At 37.4% G+C, this 17,447-nt stretch overlaps 1 protein-coding gene across 1 annotated transcript; it reads right to left on the bottom strand.

Annotated features, from left to right (window-relative positions):
- Positions 1-2,187: 2,187 nt before the first annotated feature.
- LOC133732904 (uncharacterized) lies at positions 2,188-5,424 on the bottom strand. Its single transcript, XM_062160515.1, has 2 exons — positions 4,185-5,424; positions 2,188-2,605 (listed from the first exon to the last, which is right to left on the bottom strand). Exon 1 carries the CDS (start codon positions 5,320-5,322, stop codon positions 4,192-4,194), a length of 1,131 nt encoding a protein of 376 aa, XP_062016499.1. The 5' UTR covers positions 5,323-5,424; the 3' UTR covers positions 2,188-2,605; positions 4,185-4,191.
- Positions 5,425-17,447: the final 12,023 nt, after the last annotated feature.

Raw genomic sequence — 17,447 nt, forward strand, 5'->3', positions numbered from 1 at the left:
AAAAAAGTCACATTCTACAATGAACATGTTGGGTATCAAAAAATATTGATATCATGAAAGATTAGAGAAAAGATGAGAAGAAACAAGAGAGAGAGATGATAGATAACCAACCTCTTTGCGCGCAGAGTGAAAACTTTGATAAAATAAAAAAAAAATAAAAAAAATCTTTGATAGACTTTTACAAATTTTTGGTACGATGGCTATAATTATTGGAATTTGGTATATATAGTTAACACTACAAAGTCCATGATTATTCTTGATTTTCTAATTCCGTAAGTATGAATGAAATTTTGAATACTTCTGAACTTTTATTCATTTTTAAAAGTCATAAATGAATACCCTTAGATTTTGGTGGAACTTATAAAGTCTTTAAAAATCCTAATTGAATACCCCAAGACTTTCATGGACTGCTGAAAGTCTATATTGAATACACCTAGACTTTTAAATTCTATAGATTTTTTAAAATATTTCACTAATCCTATGTACAATACACTCCCCTTAATTAATGTTATTGCTGTTGGACCGATGACGGCTAATGACTGGATGGATATCATCAAACCAGTCGCACTGAGTAAGTGGGACCCGTTCGACCTTTTCCTCTTAACACATCAAACTTGTTTAGAATGAAAAGGAAGTCCATCTGTTCAAATGTTGGATGAGTAATGATGCTTTCAAACAAACTTTTGGTCTGCAGCATCTTGTTTGAAAAGGACCCATTGCCATCCATAGAAAACTGATCATAGTCGCTCAAGGATACACAGAATATGGCCATTCCAACATCTTCAAACATCTTGAAAAATGAAATGTGGAATTCTGAATTAAGCAACAGTATGAGGCTTCAAGCACTTTTATGCCAACCAAGCATTTTCGGAGCCAAAATGATTGATTTAACTACAACGAACTCTAAACATGTCAAAGGATATAATCATATAATTAGACATGCTTTTTCAAGTATGTTGGTTGAAAGCAGAGAAATTTATGAGCTATCAATGTCAACCTAAGCATGCAAATATAAACCTCTAACCTATGCATACATGTTTCATCGTTTTCGTATATTCTGTGGGTTGGTAGGTGGCAGATGAGCAATTCATCGAGTCAAAAGTAAGGGATCGAAGTCCTATAATATTAGTAGAATATGAATGCGGTGTGATTTGTCGAATTGGTGTAATGGTGTATCTGGCTCTCTTGAAACCCCCGGTAAGTCCACTATTCCAAATTGAGGTGAAGGAATGTATTCAGATAAATCTATGTGTCTTGGTGATTTTAACTCAGGATACATCCTTATTTTCTAGTATTTTTCCATAGGAGTCTTTGCATAATACATGTATTTTCTGATAGTTTCTAGCTTCAGACTACACTTTAGATTTCAAGTAGTTACTGAAAGTCTGCCGTGCAAGTATCTTTCGTTGGCGAAGAAATAGTTACTGTTCCTAATGTAAAATTGGTAGCAGCAGAATTTTCTACTTCCAGATTAAACATTATCTACACTGTGTTTTGTTCGTTTTCGTTTGTTATTTACTTTCAGGGAGCTGTTGGTCATCTCCTTGGTGCAGCTGGGGCTGTTGAAGCAATATTTTCGATTTTGGCCATACACCGTGTAAGTTACTGTTTTGATGACTTACACGCAATCAAATATCTACGGAGCTTCTTTGAAGATCCATGACAAGGTCATATAGTAGCATTACCCTTTTGAGCTAGCATTCTCAATCAAGAGGATTGTCACTTGGATAATAAGAAGGAAGCAACGAGTCGTGACTTTACTAAAATTTTCTTCGCAGTAATGGCCTTCCTCTTGATTTAATAATTTCTTTGTTTTATTACAGGGAGTTGCACCACTACCATTAATCTCTTAATTCTGGGAGCGTGCCTTACTGCTCCTGGTCTTGGATCTCTTAATTTCATCCATCTGAAGCTTTCCTCGACGTTTAATTTGAAGTTGAAATTCACTTTGTTAGCAGAAACAACTAGGGGCATGGATAAATAGTAGGGCAAAGTTTTCTGCCATCTGATATCTGATAATTTGATGAGGTTTTTGGATGAACGTCACTCACGATGATGCAAAACGTGCGAGCACCAGGGTTTCTTTCTACATCGAGATCTGTCTCCAATCACATAGAAATACATGGAGACGGGGTTCAAGTCTCAGATTATAACATTCAAATAAAAATTAGCCAAAGAACTGGAAGCTTATTCGCTTTAATCACTAAAGGATACATTGCAGTACTGAAAGTTTATTCCTCACTAAATATAAGGGAACATGTAGAAATACATGGAGACGGGGTTCGTGCCTCAGATTATTATAAAATTCAAATAAACATTACCTAAAGAACTGGAAGCTTATTCCTCCAAACACTTTAATCACTAAAGGATACATTTCCCAAAGTACTGGAAGCTTATTCCTCACTGAATATAAGGGGACACGTAGCCAAGACGTAACATGCTGAGACCCCTACAGCACACAAAGCACACTAAAATTACAGAAAAACAACACCTAAAACATCTGAAGGGAAGGTCGGCCTTAGAAACAAGTCTGAGCTAGCCGTTGCGAACAACCTTGGAAATTCCAAAACATAGCTTCTTCCTAGATATCGTCAGAACCAGCCTCCTTGATAGAATCAGCCTCTCCGTGTCAAATAGAATAAATCAAAACCAATAGACAAATTTAAACAATTGGAGTAAAAGTGAAAAAGAAAAACTATAGAGGCAAACTGTAATTGAGTATTTTCATACAAGTAAATGAACAAAGATAAATTTCACATGCAAGTACATTATGTGCCAACCAGCAACTTCTAGCAAAGTTTCAATTACAAACTTTTAAAACAAGGCATCTAAACTGATTTATCTCACAAATTCCTATTAGTTATTGATTCTGGCAATTGACAAGAAAATGAAGTAAAGGGAGAAAAGATCTGCCTTCCACCAAGAAGCTTCAAACCTCAAGCAACTACTTGATTAAGAACCTGCCTACTAGCCTACGACACTAAGCAAACTCCAAACACCAGTGAAAGAATAAGCATGGTTTTGAACATTATTTGTACCTAATAAAAACCACAAAATTACCAAAATTTACTCTTTCGTTTTAGATGAAGGTAAATTCTAAAACTGTCTCACAAACAAAAAGACAAGTCAAGTAAATTGTTTGCTGCAGATACATATAGAGTCTGGGTTTATTATGTATCAATTTAAGACGCTGGATAATCTCTTGTGTGTGTGTGTGTGTGTGGTGTATTTTTATTGGACAATACTAAATGCACATGAGATTCTACGTATGTTCTAAAACCATTAATTCTATACAGATCAGCCGTTGCAATCAACTGCTGGGATTCTGCATGTTTTAATGCAGTAGTTCTATTCAGTTTGCAACTCCCAATCCATACATATGGACATCCAGAACAATGTTATTGATTCTAGATTTCTATTTAAGCTGGTCAGCAATGTTAACAAGCCCAATTCAACAAAGAAAGTTCATTAATTCTAGAGCTTGCTTGCTTGCTTTGTTTCAGTTTCATTGCTGTTTGAGCCCTGCCCTTCAACACAGTTATGTAATTCCAAATATATATTTTACGTTGACTTTCATGATTGAAGGAAGCATCTAAATAAACCTAAACAAGTTGACGCAAAAATGTTCTGGAAAAAGCATGAGAAGCTGATTAACATCTCAAAAGAAAAATGTAAATGAATTATTCAGCTCATTCTGGCATGGGAAGTTTTTGGAGTTAGTATGTAGAACACAGTATTTTCACTTTTGATATCTTACCAGGGCTCTATAATCAGGAGATGAATATGAACATTGAAATGAATGGAATCTATTGTATACCACTCATATTCAGGTAAGATACCCCTGATTTTAATGCATGCATATGGAGTACATGTTCAAGTGTTATTTAAGATGTTTGGCAAATGATGATATCATCCAATACGGATGACCAAAGTACACAATCCTTACTTACTTCCCAAAACATAAAAATATATGTTGTATATCTTGTGAGCAGCTAAACAGAGAGCATGATCTATTCATATATTCAAGTGATGAATATGAAAGCAGGGAGCCGAACCACTAAAATGAAGACTAGTAGAGGAATTTTGTGTTAGACCTATTTTTCAATCACATTTTCGCAAATCAACCGTAAGATGTTTAGATAAATCAATAAACAGCGAAACAAATCAGAGAAAAGAAAACGTACAGTAGTATTAGAAATGGACTTCACACGTATCTGAGGCAGCTGATTTGTCCCAGTGCCACTTGTGGGGATGGGAAGCAGGGGAATCTAGGATGTAAGTAGAAGTAGTAAGCACTCTGGACTTGACATCCAAGGCACCGCTCTCCTCGGTGGTAAATATTCCATATTGAAATGTTATGAGAAAAAGCAAGGGGGGACAATTCCAGTGGTCGATTCCAGAGCCACTGAGAGCAAGTTCGACCATTTGACCTTCTCGATGGAGAAAACTCCAACCAACTATCCTTCCAAAATCATAAGGCAATGGTGGCAGGGGCAGAGGTTGCATATGTTTCATAGAATCACATTCCTGTGACATGAGGAGAACTTCTATACTGTTGTCAACCTTTTCCCTAGCTCTATATCCTCTCCTATAACATCTCCTGTCAGGCCTGTTACAGGAGAAGATTAGGAAACCACCATGGCCATGTTGTTGCAAGTTGATTAGCAACATTACAGTATTATCCGCTACATCCATTAAACACTCTGCAGCTAAAACGTTTAACTGTGTCCATCCTTGTTCGGGCCGGGTGACGTCCAACCGGGCAAGTGCTCGGCCACTGTCTCGAATCCAAAGAAGGATATAGGGGCCAGCTACTAGATGCCTGAACTTAATTTCAGGTAGGTAACCAGCGCTGATGAGGGGATCAAATGGAGGCACATCCAGAGGTAGCCACTTTGAGTGATCAGAGTCGTCGGAGACCTCGAACGACTCACAGGGAATGAATGGTAAAGTTACCTCGCTTGCCTCCGACATTTCACGAGAATAGGAACGAAAACGGAATCGATAGCGTCTGCCTTCCACCTTAAGCACCATCCACCACTCATGCCTCTCCACAAACTTCTTCCTGTTCCTCCGTTTTAAATCTGAAGCCCAAACCGCCTGAAGAACCCTTCGCTTCTGTTCTTCTGTTATGGAGCCCAAGCCACCACGAGAAGCCGTTTCCTTTTGGAAGCCCTGCTTCTCCAGAACTAGTGGTGCCAAAGTGGTAGAGTTTCTCCGCATTATTTCTGAAAACCTGCTACTCCAAGTCGCTCCTTCTCTCTTCATTCCACCCATCGTCGCCACACCCCGCCGCACGCAAAGCCTCATCGCCGCCGCCATCCAGATCCCCAATATTCAACAACCTTAGGGCTAGGGATTTCAATTTGCAAATTTCCTTCTTCGCCCCAACTCTCCGACAATTCCTTAAATATTCCAAAATCCAAACAGCCATCACCTGGCCATAGATTTTTGACACCTCTCACCAAAGGGCTTGGGCCGCTACTTTTTTTTTTTTTTTACCCAAACTTTAAGTTACAAATAAGGAGATTTCTGATTCTATCTCTCGTAATCCTCTATATAAAGAGACTCCTATTATCAATAAAAGTATGACTTCATTCTCTCCCAATTTCAGTTTTCCTTAAACACGTTATCAGCATGAAACCCTATGCCTGAAACAAATAGCCAAATCCTGATTCAAGAAGCTAAAACCCTAAATCCGAATACAAAACCTTGAAATCTTTCTGCCAGCAATAGCATCTCAACCCCAGAATCCGGGAACCGGAATTTTTTTTTCCCTGAACCAGCATTGAAAGATCTGAAAGGCCACGAATAGAAGCTGCACTCTTAAACCGCCAAAGAGGAGAAGAAAAGAAAAGAAAAGAAAAAAAAAAAAAAAAAGGCAGCTTAGAAGCCCAGAAGGAAAAGTAAAGAAAAAGGAAAAAAAGGAAAGCGGGCGTAAAATAAAAAAAGGGACCGGCCTACCGATCCAGCCCAGCCTACTAGCCCAGTTAATTTGGTCAACGAATTTCCGGCGACCACTGGCGACTTTTCCGACCAAATTTTCCAGCGACCTATTTCGAAGTAATTTTTACTAAAAGTTCCAGTTTTTGAAGTTTTTATTATTTTTCTCTTCTTTATTCTCGGGGACTTGCAAACTCCCTTTTTCTACCCCCTTTCTTCATCATATGAGAGACCTAATTAAGCCGATTTGTGGGGGTTCGTGCTCACTTCAAGCTTGGAGCTTGTGGAGTCCTCCAAACTTAGAGTTTGTTGAGAAGAAATGATCGACCACAAACATCATTGTTTCGATCTAATCCAATACCTCTTGGTATATGAAGTTAACGTTTACATATGAGTTGATTGACCCTTACACAAGAAGTTAACGTTTCACATGGTCAACCTCTTTCTCATGACATTAGATAATCACCTATAGGAATTGTAATTGGATTTCATTCATATGGATGTGGGTTTGATGTTTGTTCCTTGCGTTCCACCATTGTATATATGTTTTTACATTATCTTTATTTTATTTATTTTAATTTTCAATTTTATAAATCTTAAAACCCCCTTATTTATGTTAACTTGTATATATTTATATTCTTTATTGGGAAAATTTCGCAAACAGTACACCAAATAAATGCCATTAATAATTCTTATACATAAAGTTCCAAACCAAACATTTCGGTACATGAAATCTGAAACTCGACCCACTATCAGTACACGACGTCAATTTTTGACACTAAAATGTCCATTATGCCCTCAGTTTTTTTTTTTAATAATTTTTTTTTCTATTATTTTTTTCCTTCTTTTTTTGTGTTATTTTTTTTTCCTTGGTTTTTTCTATTATTTTTTTTCCTTCTTTTTTTCTGTTATTTTTTTTTCCTTCGTTTTTTCTGTTATTTTTTTTTCCTTCGTTTTTATCTCTTTCTTCTTCCTTCTTCCGGGCTCACTCCCTCGCTTCCAACGCCGCCTTCCTCACCTCCACGCTCACTCCCTCGCTTCCAACACCGCCCTTGCCCTCCAATTGGTGAGATTTATGGTCCTACAGCTTATATTTGTAACTCAGCCAATATTTAGTCATGTGAAAAGAAAGAAAGAGATAAAAACGAAGGAAAAAAAAAACGATGGAAGAAAAAAAAATAACAGAAAAAATGAAGGAAAAAAAATAACAGAAAAAATGAAGGAAAAAAAATAATAGAAAAAAATAACAGAAAAAACGAAGGAAAAAAAAATAACAGAAAAAAAGAAGGAAAAAAAATAATAGAAAAAAATAACAGAAAAAATGAAGGAAAAAAAAAAAAAACAGAAAAAACGAAGGAAAAAAAATAATAGAAAAAAATAACAGAAAAAACGAAGGAAAAAAAAATAACAGAAAAAAAAATTTATTAAAAAAAAAAAAGAACTGAGGGCATAATGGACATTTTGGTGTCAAAAATTGACGTCGTATACTGATAGTGGGTCGAGTTTCAGATTTCGTGTACCGAAATGTTTGGTTTGGAACTTTATGTATAAGAATTATTAGTGGCCTTTACTTGGTGTACTGTTTGCGAAATTTTCCCTTCTTTATTTTATTTTTGTAAATAATACTTTATTATTTTAATTCTTTATTTGTTTACACAATTGTATATATTTTTATTCTTTTATTTTATTTTTGTAAATAATACTTTATTATTTTAATTCTTTATTTGTTTATACAATTGTATATATTTATATTCTTTATTTTATTTTTGTAAATAATACTTTTCTTTATTTGTTTTACAATTACAGGTGTACCCTCAATCCCCTGATAGAATGATCCCTATTTACCATATACTAACGATGACATTTTACATGGTTAAATTACGCGCTCATTTCGAGCGTGTCAATTTTTGGCGTTGTTGCCGGGGATTGAAAAATCACTTGTTAAATTGTGTCATTTATTGTATATATTTGTTGTATATAAATTGTTTGAAACTTAGTTTAAATTAACTAGGACATTATTTATATTTTTGAACACGAATTTTAATTGTAGGTTGGAAATTGAGAGGAATAGGTGAAGTCGCGTTTATTAATATTGGTCTAAACCCCTTAATGGTACCTAGTTCAGGTCCTTTAAGGTTGAGGGCGGCCTTTATTAATGTGATGCCCCGGAAATTCGTATTTACTTTCCGAGGATTTTCCGGAATTTAAATTGTGGGTATCGGACGGTTTTGTGGCTCGTGGACGGAGCGGAAGTGTTTCGGACGAATTTTATTCGTAAAGTGTGGAATTAGGGGGGTTTCAAGGTTGACTTTTGATACAGTTGAGATTCTCCGAAAACTTCCTTCACGAAAGTTGTAGAGCACGTCGATACGAGTTCGTGGACATGCGGAACGCGAGAATCGGAGTTCGTATGAAGAAGTTATGGGCTTCGGAAAAACTTTCCATTTTGGTATAAAAGGACAAAAATTTCCGGAAATTGCAAAGAAGGCCAGGTTTCCATTTTGGGAAACCCAGCTCTCTCGAGCCCGGTTCGCCCCTCCAATTCGCCGGCGTCGTTCTCCCTCCTCCGGCCACCAATCGACGCGATTCCAAAGGGAATCCTGCTCGCCTCAGTCCCTTCTACACGTCTGTGGTGGTGGTTCGTCGTGGGAAGCACCGTAGACGGCGCTGTAAGGCTGAGAAGAAGCCGCTTCGGGGATGAAATCGCCTTGATCGGAGTCGGAGATTCCGGCTACCTTTGCCGGTGATTCTTGAGGGCTTTTGGAGCTTGGAGGACGTTGATGCTTCTCACAAGGTGGCTTGGGACGATTTCACTTGTGGAGGACGAATTGAAGCTTTGAAATTCTAGGGTTTCAATCGGTCCGGTTTGTTCTAAGGTAAAATTCGATCAATTGGTTTATAATTGGACTTTGTTGTAGTTATGAAAGTTGAAATTGGGGTTGAGATGAAGCTCTTTGGTGTTGGAAGTTTTGTCAAATTCCGAGTTTGGTTTGGCGGCGGTGCCGCCACTGTGGTGGTGTTTTCCGGCAGTTTCCGGCCACCTTAGGGATAGTTTCTGTTCCTAAGTTCGATCTACTCATCGATACGAGCATTTCGATATATTGTTTGTAATTTTTGGAGATCGTATGAGCATGTTGTGATTTTTACGGTTTCGGACCGTTCGATGTTTCGATCCGTGAGGATTCGAGCTTCCGATCGACTTGTGGTTTTGGCATATCGATCGTAGAAGTATTCCGGAGACTTTGGGAGGTCTCGGATGTGGTTTCGCCTTGATTGACGCCACTTTGGGGATTTTAGTTCAAAACAGGGGTTTCGGACTTAAATCAAATGTGAATTGTTACTAAGTGGAAACCGTTTGTGATTAGGTACTTGACGAAGTATTTGGACGGTTATTTGGCGGATTGGCCGCTTTGTTCCTTGTTGAAGACGCAGCGGGAATTTGAGGTGAGTAATCTCACAAGGTTCATTATGAACGGAATTACCATTATTGTTTTGGCGTTAATTATTTAACTGCAAACTATAGTTGGCATTAGTAAGCATTCCTGAGCGAATGACTACGTATATATATATTTACGTGAAATATATATATTCTTGTGGATGATGTGTGATGAATAATATGCATGATGGGTTCATATTATTGTTGAATGGGACTTTTCATAGAAACAATATTGTGGAAAAAGATGTTTTCTATTGTTTGAAAAGTATTGAGTTTGATGTTACATTTTGGAGTCAAGCGTGACTCATTTTAAATGTATTGGTCTTTGTACCAAGGGTCACAGATGGTGAGCAGGGATGGGGAAAGCCGGAACTAGATGGTCGTAACGTTTTTAGGTCAGGTGTGACTTACTTAACGTTGACTTGAGACCAGATGGGGTCTGAAAAGCATGGATCGCAGATAGTGACCAACGGTTGGTTCTAAGACCAGACGGGGTATGAAAACCAAAAGTCACAGACGGTGATAGGTTGCAAATGGTGACCAATGATTATCTGTGTTATGAGCCTAGTTACCATATTGTCTTAGAGTTATGGAATTAACTGTGACTATAGATGGTATTAGTGACATTTGTGAGTGAATGATTATGTGTGTACATATATATATTATGGGATATATATATATACATACGTATTCATGTATTGGTGGCTTCGTGGTGAATCTGTGTTGATATGTCTAGGTTAGACTGAGTTGTTGTTGGTGCATCATGGGGTTAGCGGGGAGCTATCTGATGCTCATGAGTACGTGTTTTTAAAAGAGAGTTTCATGGATTCTTTCTTTTAAATGTCCTGGGAGGACTTGTGAATCATATTCTATATGTCACAGATGGTGACAAGTCGCAGATGGTGACTAATGGTTGATCTGAGACCAGATGGGGGCTGAAGATCATATGTCACAGATGGTGACAGGTCGCTGATAGTGACCAAGGCAAGAAATAAGGAATCGCGCAGTTAGCCGGGCGAGTGGTTACGATAAGCTAGAGCGCTAGTATGTCTGCCATGGTACCTCATGGATCTAAGTAGATTACTTATGACTCCTGGGTACGTATTTTGTCCAGGTTGGACTAAGAATCATATGCTATTTGTTAGGTTAACGATAGGTATGATTGATGTGCTTATGTGTTTTATCCAGATTGGATCGATTAATCATATTTGAATTGTTAGGTTAACGATTTATATGATTTTGTCACGGTGTGACTTTTGTGATTTCCTTTTTGGAAAAAAGTATTGTTTTGGGAAGCATGGTATGTTTTCCTTATTCGCGAGTCGAAAGATGTTCCTCGTGTTGGCGTGAGTTGTGCGGGCTTTTATCCCGTAATTTGGTGTGAGTTGTTTTGAGTTACTCATACGGGCTTGCAAAAGCTTACCGGGTTTGTTGTGTGACAACCCGGTGCACTATTCAAACGGTGTAGGGGTTAATCTTGCAGGTCAGGGAAATCGTGGCTGAAGCTGAGGTAGCTTGTTGGCAGCAGAACTGGTAGGAAGCAAATTTGATTGGCTTTGCCATTGTTATGACCTCCGCTTTGTAGTGAACTCTCAGGAGTATTTACGTTTTATTTTGTGATGGCAATTTAATTCGTAAGCTTATGTAATATATAACTCTGTTGAGCGAGTGTATATTAACTTGGATTGGTTCAGGGCATCAGTATGTACTTGTTTTAAGGGAAAGATGTTTCCGGTATTTGTATTGATGACTGAACGTTCACGCATATATAATTATGGGGTTATATATATCGATTTTTATTTGCGTAAAAATCAGGGGCGTGACAATTAACATTCGTTGAACTGTCTTCACATTTAGGACCTTTTTCATCTTAGTAAGAATAGCCTATGTGAGATGGTGTCTAGGACGGGGACAACGTTCATGACGGGTTTTTGAATCTAGAAGTGCTTGCAAATGGGCCTAAACCACTATGTGGGAGTAGCTCATGCCAAAATGGATTTTTCTCTAGTGTTCGCCCTCCCCTACCTGGCCATTTCAGTAAGGTTGCCCAAAAGATGTAAGAGGGACTTTGTGTCTAGGCGACTATACTTGGGCCGCACGTTCACTTGATTTACCGCTTGGAATTTGATTCGATATCAATAATGTTTATAACAAAAGAAACACTTGTGAATACTCTATACGTGTAAATTATTTTGTTTCACACTTTATACTTGTAAAAATACTTTTCACGTTTTTTTACTCACTTGTGCACTTAACTTGTGTCTTTTGTACAATATACTTGTTAATATTACTTGTAGTTTGTAAATAATAGTTACTTGTTTATATTTTGTATTTCTTTGTTAATTATAGTCACTAACTTTATTTAATGTAGGTACCGTCTGGCTGAAAGACGTAAAATACAAGCACTGCTTGGGAGGCAACCCAATTCAGAATATAATCAGATTTACTTTCTCTTTCCCTATTTCTTTTTATTTTTCAATTTTTTTCTTTTGTTTTTATTTTAGGATTTGTTTTCGTAAATGCCTTCTATCTATGCTTACTTGTTTCATTGCATACTTTTAATTGATTACATTGAGGGGACAATGCAATATTTAAGTGTGGGGGAAGAGATTTATATTTTTGTCTTTTATTTTGAGTCCTATATATTGAAAATACAAAACAAAACAAAAAAACTGCATTCATACAGTCTTATTGACTTCAGCTATTTATAAAAAAAATAAAAATAAAAAATTAATTTTTTTTTAAAACTACACTACACTAAGCTGAATCAGCAGCTCCTGAGTTGAGGCTGAGATCAAGGGAAATGCGTGAGCCACCGTTGTAGCCACCACCGGAGTAGTCGTCATAGCCACTACCTCCCTCGGAAGTAATCTTCATGTTGCCAAAGATGTCTTCACCATGCATGAGAAACAGTGGAAGGGTTTTAATCTCCTGCTCCTCGTTGTTCCATGATGGATCCACCAACACCAACAGAACTAGTTGACCCAAAATTAAGATTAAGGGATCCACCAACAAGCCTTGATCTTTGCTTGGGCACTTGTGACACGCTCAAAATGAGTGTCAATCCCCGACAACGGCGCCAAAAATTGACACGCTCAAAGTAAGCGCGTAATTTAACCATGTAAAATGTCATCGTTAGTATATGGTAAATATGGATCGTTCTATTCGGGGATTGAGGGTACAACTGTAATTGTGCAAACAAATAAAGAATTAAAATAAAAAAGTATTATTTACCAAAATAAAATAAAGAATATAAATATATACAATTGTGTAAACAAATAAAGAATTAAAATAATAAAATATTATTTACAAAAATAAAATAAAGAATATAAATATATACAAGTTAACATAAGTTAACATAAATAAGGGGGTTTTAAGATTGTAAGATTGAAAATTAAAATAAATAAAATAAAGATTATGTAAAAATATATACACAAGGGTGGAACGCAAGGAACAAACATCAAACCCACATCCATATGAATGAAATCCAATTACAATTCCTATAGTTGATTATCTAATGTCATGAGAAAGAAGTTGACCATGTGAAACGTTAGTAAGCAAACGATTTCCCATAATTTACTTTCCTTGAATAATTGATCTAAGTAAAAGCAGCTAAATCAATCCTATTGAACATGCAATCATAGTCTAGAAAGCTAGCTAATCAAGAACACATTCAATGCATGAAGAACAAAGAAAGGATGTCAACCAAAGTGCCCAACCTAGTTATGAATAAGTTCTCCTATTTGCAATCCTCCTTAATTGATTTCGACCTTTGTCCAAAACATTTACTACTTAAATCTAGCTCCAATTACATGCATATATCCCAAGTTGGCCACCAAAGAACACATACATATAAAAGTTTTCTATAATCCAAAATCAATCAAGTAATCTCACATAAGCAACATAGAAATCAACATATAAAAATCACAACTTTATTTCAACACATAAAAACGGGCTTTAAACTTTGCCCTTAACGTCATGTTAACTAGAATTCATAGTCTTACAAAATCAAACAAAGAAAATAAGAGAAAGGAATTAATACACCTTGAAAGATGAATGATAAAGCCTTGAGACGAAGAAATTGAAGATTCTTGAAAGCAAGCAATCTTCTAGGGACGACTTGCAACTAGAGAATGGAAAAGAAATGAAACTAAAAACTAGAGAAGAGGAAAATGGAGAGACAAAGAAGATGAGATGGATGAAGGAATATATCTAAGAACTAAGGAAAATGGAGAGGAAATGGAGAGACAAAGAAGATGAGATGGATGAAGGAATGTCTCTAAGAACTAAGGGAAATGGAGAGACAAAGAAGATGAGATGGATGAAGGAATGAATTGTTACTTCTTTGTAGCCTCTAGTTATAGGCTATCAAGCCATAGTGTTTGACCTTAAACAAATCATGATGGGTTAGGTTTGAACACTTAAACACTAATGGAATTGTTAGGTTTCAGTACTTAAACACTAATGGAATTGTTAGGTTTAAGCACTTAAACACTAATGGAATTTGTTAGGTTTAAGCCACTTTCTGCTCATTTTTCCTTCAATTAATTCTCCACAAAGACTTCAGATTTTGACCGTGACTTCTTCATAGCAAATGTTCCATTATGAGTGTAGATCATCCTGTTCAAATTTCAGAGCTTTTAATATAGTATTTGGGCCGGAAATACTGTTGGAATCCTTATAGGTCCAGTTTTCCAGTTTTGCTTCTACAGAAAATTGGACTGATCTTTTGAAGGCCTTCCACTTCTATCTGGATCTTGTACTCTTCATAAGAAATGTTTCTTAGGATGTATAGAATGGATTTGCAGAGTTTCAGCTCATTTCGAGTTTATTTGGTCAGGCGGCCGCTCCTTCTTCCTTGCTTGGCTCGGATTCTCCTAGGCGGAGTAGGAAAATGTGTAAAATTGACTTTTTTGTACATTTCCATTTTTCTCCATCATTTCTAGGTAATTATGGATGTAACACTTATTTCTTCTTCATCTACTTCAATGTACCTAAAAATAGAAATTCGGTAAAAAATCGATTCGGTTAAGGAATTAACTAAGCAAAATATGAGGAATTAACTACTAAAATATAACATTAAAATGCTCCTATCAACTTGAACATCCGAAGTGAGCTTCTTCTTCTTCAGCTTCTCCCGAGCCCTTTGGTTCTGGAACCAATAAAAGACGTTCTTGTTCTCGATCTGTCAGTACCATTTTAGCTGGAGAGTGATCATCTGAACCTGCTCTACAGTTGGGGACTTAATTAACTCCATTATCATCGTAAAGCTCCTTGAGGATTCTTATCTGATTTGTAGTAGGAAGCCACCTGGTACTACTCTGCCTGCAATGCATGTTAGCACTACTCCTGACTGCTTTGTTGCTTCCTCCATCCTCGGTTGGTTGTTGGGTTTGTGGTTCCATTGGTGATGGACTGAGAGAGAAGGACTGAAGATCTGGGCAAGAAAGACTGAAGCTTTGAGAGAGAATGACTGAAGATTTGAGGGAGAGAGAAGGACTGAAGATTTGAGGGAGAGAACTGAAGATCTGAGAAAGAAGGACTGATGGGTTGAGAGAGAATGACTGAAGTTCAGAGACAGAATAATTGAAGCTCTAAGAGAGAATGACTGAAGATCTGAGAGATTAAAGTTGCCCTAAAACATAGCAAGGATTATAGGCGCGTGGGGAGCGCTTGGGGGAACCAAATGGATCTCGAGGAGCGGTGACAGACAAGAAATAGCTGAAAGTTGCCGTAAATCACGGAAAAGAAAAGTCACAGCTGTGGTGGATCCGAGGGGCCAGATTGTTGAAACAGTTCTGGTGGATGGGCCGGATTGTTAAAACAACTTTGGTGAGGCCCAGGGGCTGAATTGCTGAACAGAGAAGCTACCAAGCTAGACGATGCCAAGCCCACAAGAGAAACCCTAGATGGCGCCAAGCCCACAAGAAGGCCCATAAAGAAGAAGATGGTGAGAAGCCCACAAGAAGGCCCAAGTGGCGCATAAAGAAGAAGATGGTGACAAGCCCACATGAGAAGCCCAACCACGTGTGTCCACCGGATCCTGTTAGAAGATGGCGTCAAGCCCACAATAAGGCCCAAGTGGCCCATAAAGAAGATGGTGCCAAGCCCACAAGAAGGCCCTAGCGGCCCATAAAGAAAAAGATGGTGACAAGCCCACATGAGAAGCCCAACCACGTGTGTCCACCGGATCCTGTTAGAAGATGGCGTCAAGCCCACAAGAGAAGCCCAAGAAGTCTAGGGTGACAGTGGTGAAGAACGAGAAGATAAGACTCCAGGCTGAAGGACTATAAATATTAAGCGCTCTATGGGAGGCAACCCATTTCAACCGAAGCAGTGAAGGAGCCATCAACGAGAGTTTGACATTTCTATCCCTTCACTTGCTTAGGTTGAATTGTACTTCTTTGTTTGTTTATTTTACCCTGCTCTTATTTTTGTAACACCCCCCCCCCCCCCCCCCCCCCCCAAATTTTTAGGGTCTATATACCATATTCTTTTTACTTACATTGAGGACAATGTAGATTCTAAGTGTGGGGTGGGTTTACACCTTTAATTTCAGAATTTTTTATTAAAAAAAAAATGTTGGTTTTTGTTTTTGAGTCATAGGATGTCCTTTCAACTGTCCAGGATGAGCTTATATCTCTGAAATTATTGCTAAGAGAGGATCACAATATCGAGATGATTTTAAATGATATTATTTGGTTAATTGAGATATATGAAAAACATGTGCATGAGTAATGTATATGGATTTCGTGACCTTAGTATAGAATATGAGCATGTTAAGATGAGTCTTGATTCACAAAAGCCCATGTGAGATATTTGAGCCCATGTCCCTTTTTCTTGGAGTGATAAATGAAAAATATATTCTTATTTTCTTGGTGATGTTTTGATGATCTCATGCATTATTCTTCATTTGATTGATTACTTGCCATAGATTAAGTTTAATGGACTAGAGAATGCTAGAATTCACTCTTGTGCTTGTTGAGACTTTTATCAATACATGTCCTTGATTCTGGAAAGGATAAAGGCGCCTTAGGAATTATCACCAATGCCAAATCTGTCATGTGTCCCTAATTGTGTGCACAAGTTGTACACCCCTTAGATAAACCCTTTTGAGCCTACATGTATAAGCCTTTCTTTCATTGTCACGCCCCGAATTTTGAATAAGTAAATTCAAATCCGAAACGCGAGAACAAACACAAGAAAACACAACATAGAAAAATTTTCATTTAAACTAAGCACCAAACAAACTAAACTCACAATGTCAATACCGACTCGTTCTTTAGAGTCACATATTACATTACAATAGTTTACAAATTAAACTGAATATCAATTCAACGTGTAACCACTCTCACCAACTCACTACACAGCGGAAGACTACAAGTATAAGCGCCCTTCTACACCACGTGACGGAAAGTCCACCTCAGCTTCGATAACGATCACCCGATATTCTAACCTGCACAATAACCCCTACACCATAGAATAGTGCACCGGGAATGTAAACAACAAACCCGGTAAGCCTTTCAGCCCGTATGAGTAAACTCAATTAAAGTGACTCACGTCACTCATGCTTATAATTTCTCAGCTCGTGAGATAATTAAAGCAACAATATTTAATTCCACAAAAAACATGCTTTCACCATCTTAGCCTAACAAAACAATATGCAATTATCACAACAAAACGTCAAGTTCAAATTAATCAATAACATGCTCAACAATTTCAACCCAACTAAAAACCCACATGCTCTGTCTCTCAATTTATTTTACGTCCCCACAATCTATTAGATCACTTTTCCTTTGCCTCAACGGCACAATCAAGAAATCATACTCATTTCCCTCAACATAACGCGGTTGCCAAAATCATGCCACCCCAACTCATTTATCAATCACTACATATCACAACCCACAACTGTACCCACAATAAGAATTAAGCAAAATCAATAATCCCTGCATAGAAACTTAGTTCAGGAGATCACATGAAAACAAACAAAAGAATTCATAGTAATCCCTGCATGGAAACTTAGTTCAGGAGATCACATTAAAAACAAACAAAAGAATTCATAGTAATC

Source organism: Rosa rugosa, chromosome 2 (assembly GCF_958449725.1).
Source record: "Rosa rugosa chromosome 2, drRosRugo1.1, whole genome shotgun sequence".
NCBI lineage: Eukaryota > Viridiplantae > Streptophyta > Magnoliopsida > Rosales > Rosaceae > Rosa > Rosa rugosa.

Bases quoted from the DNA above. Each gene is read 5' to 3' on its own strand.
- LOC133732904 (XM_062160515.1), bottom strand. From the start codon at position 5,322: ATGGCGGCGGCGATGAGGCTTTGCGTGCGGCGGGGTGTGGCGACGATG.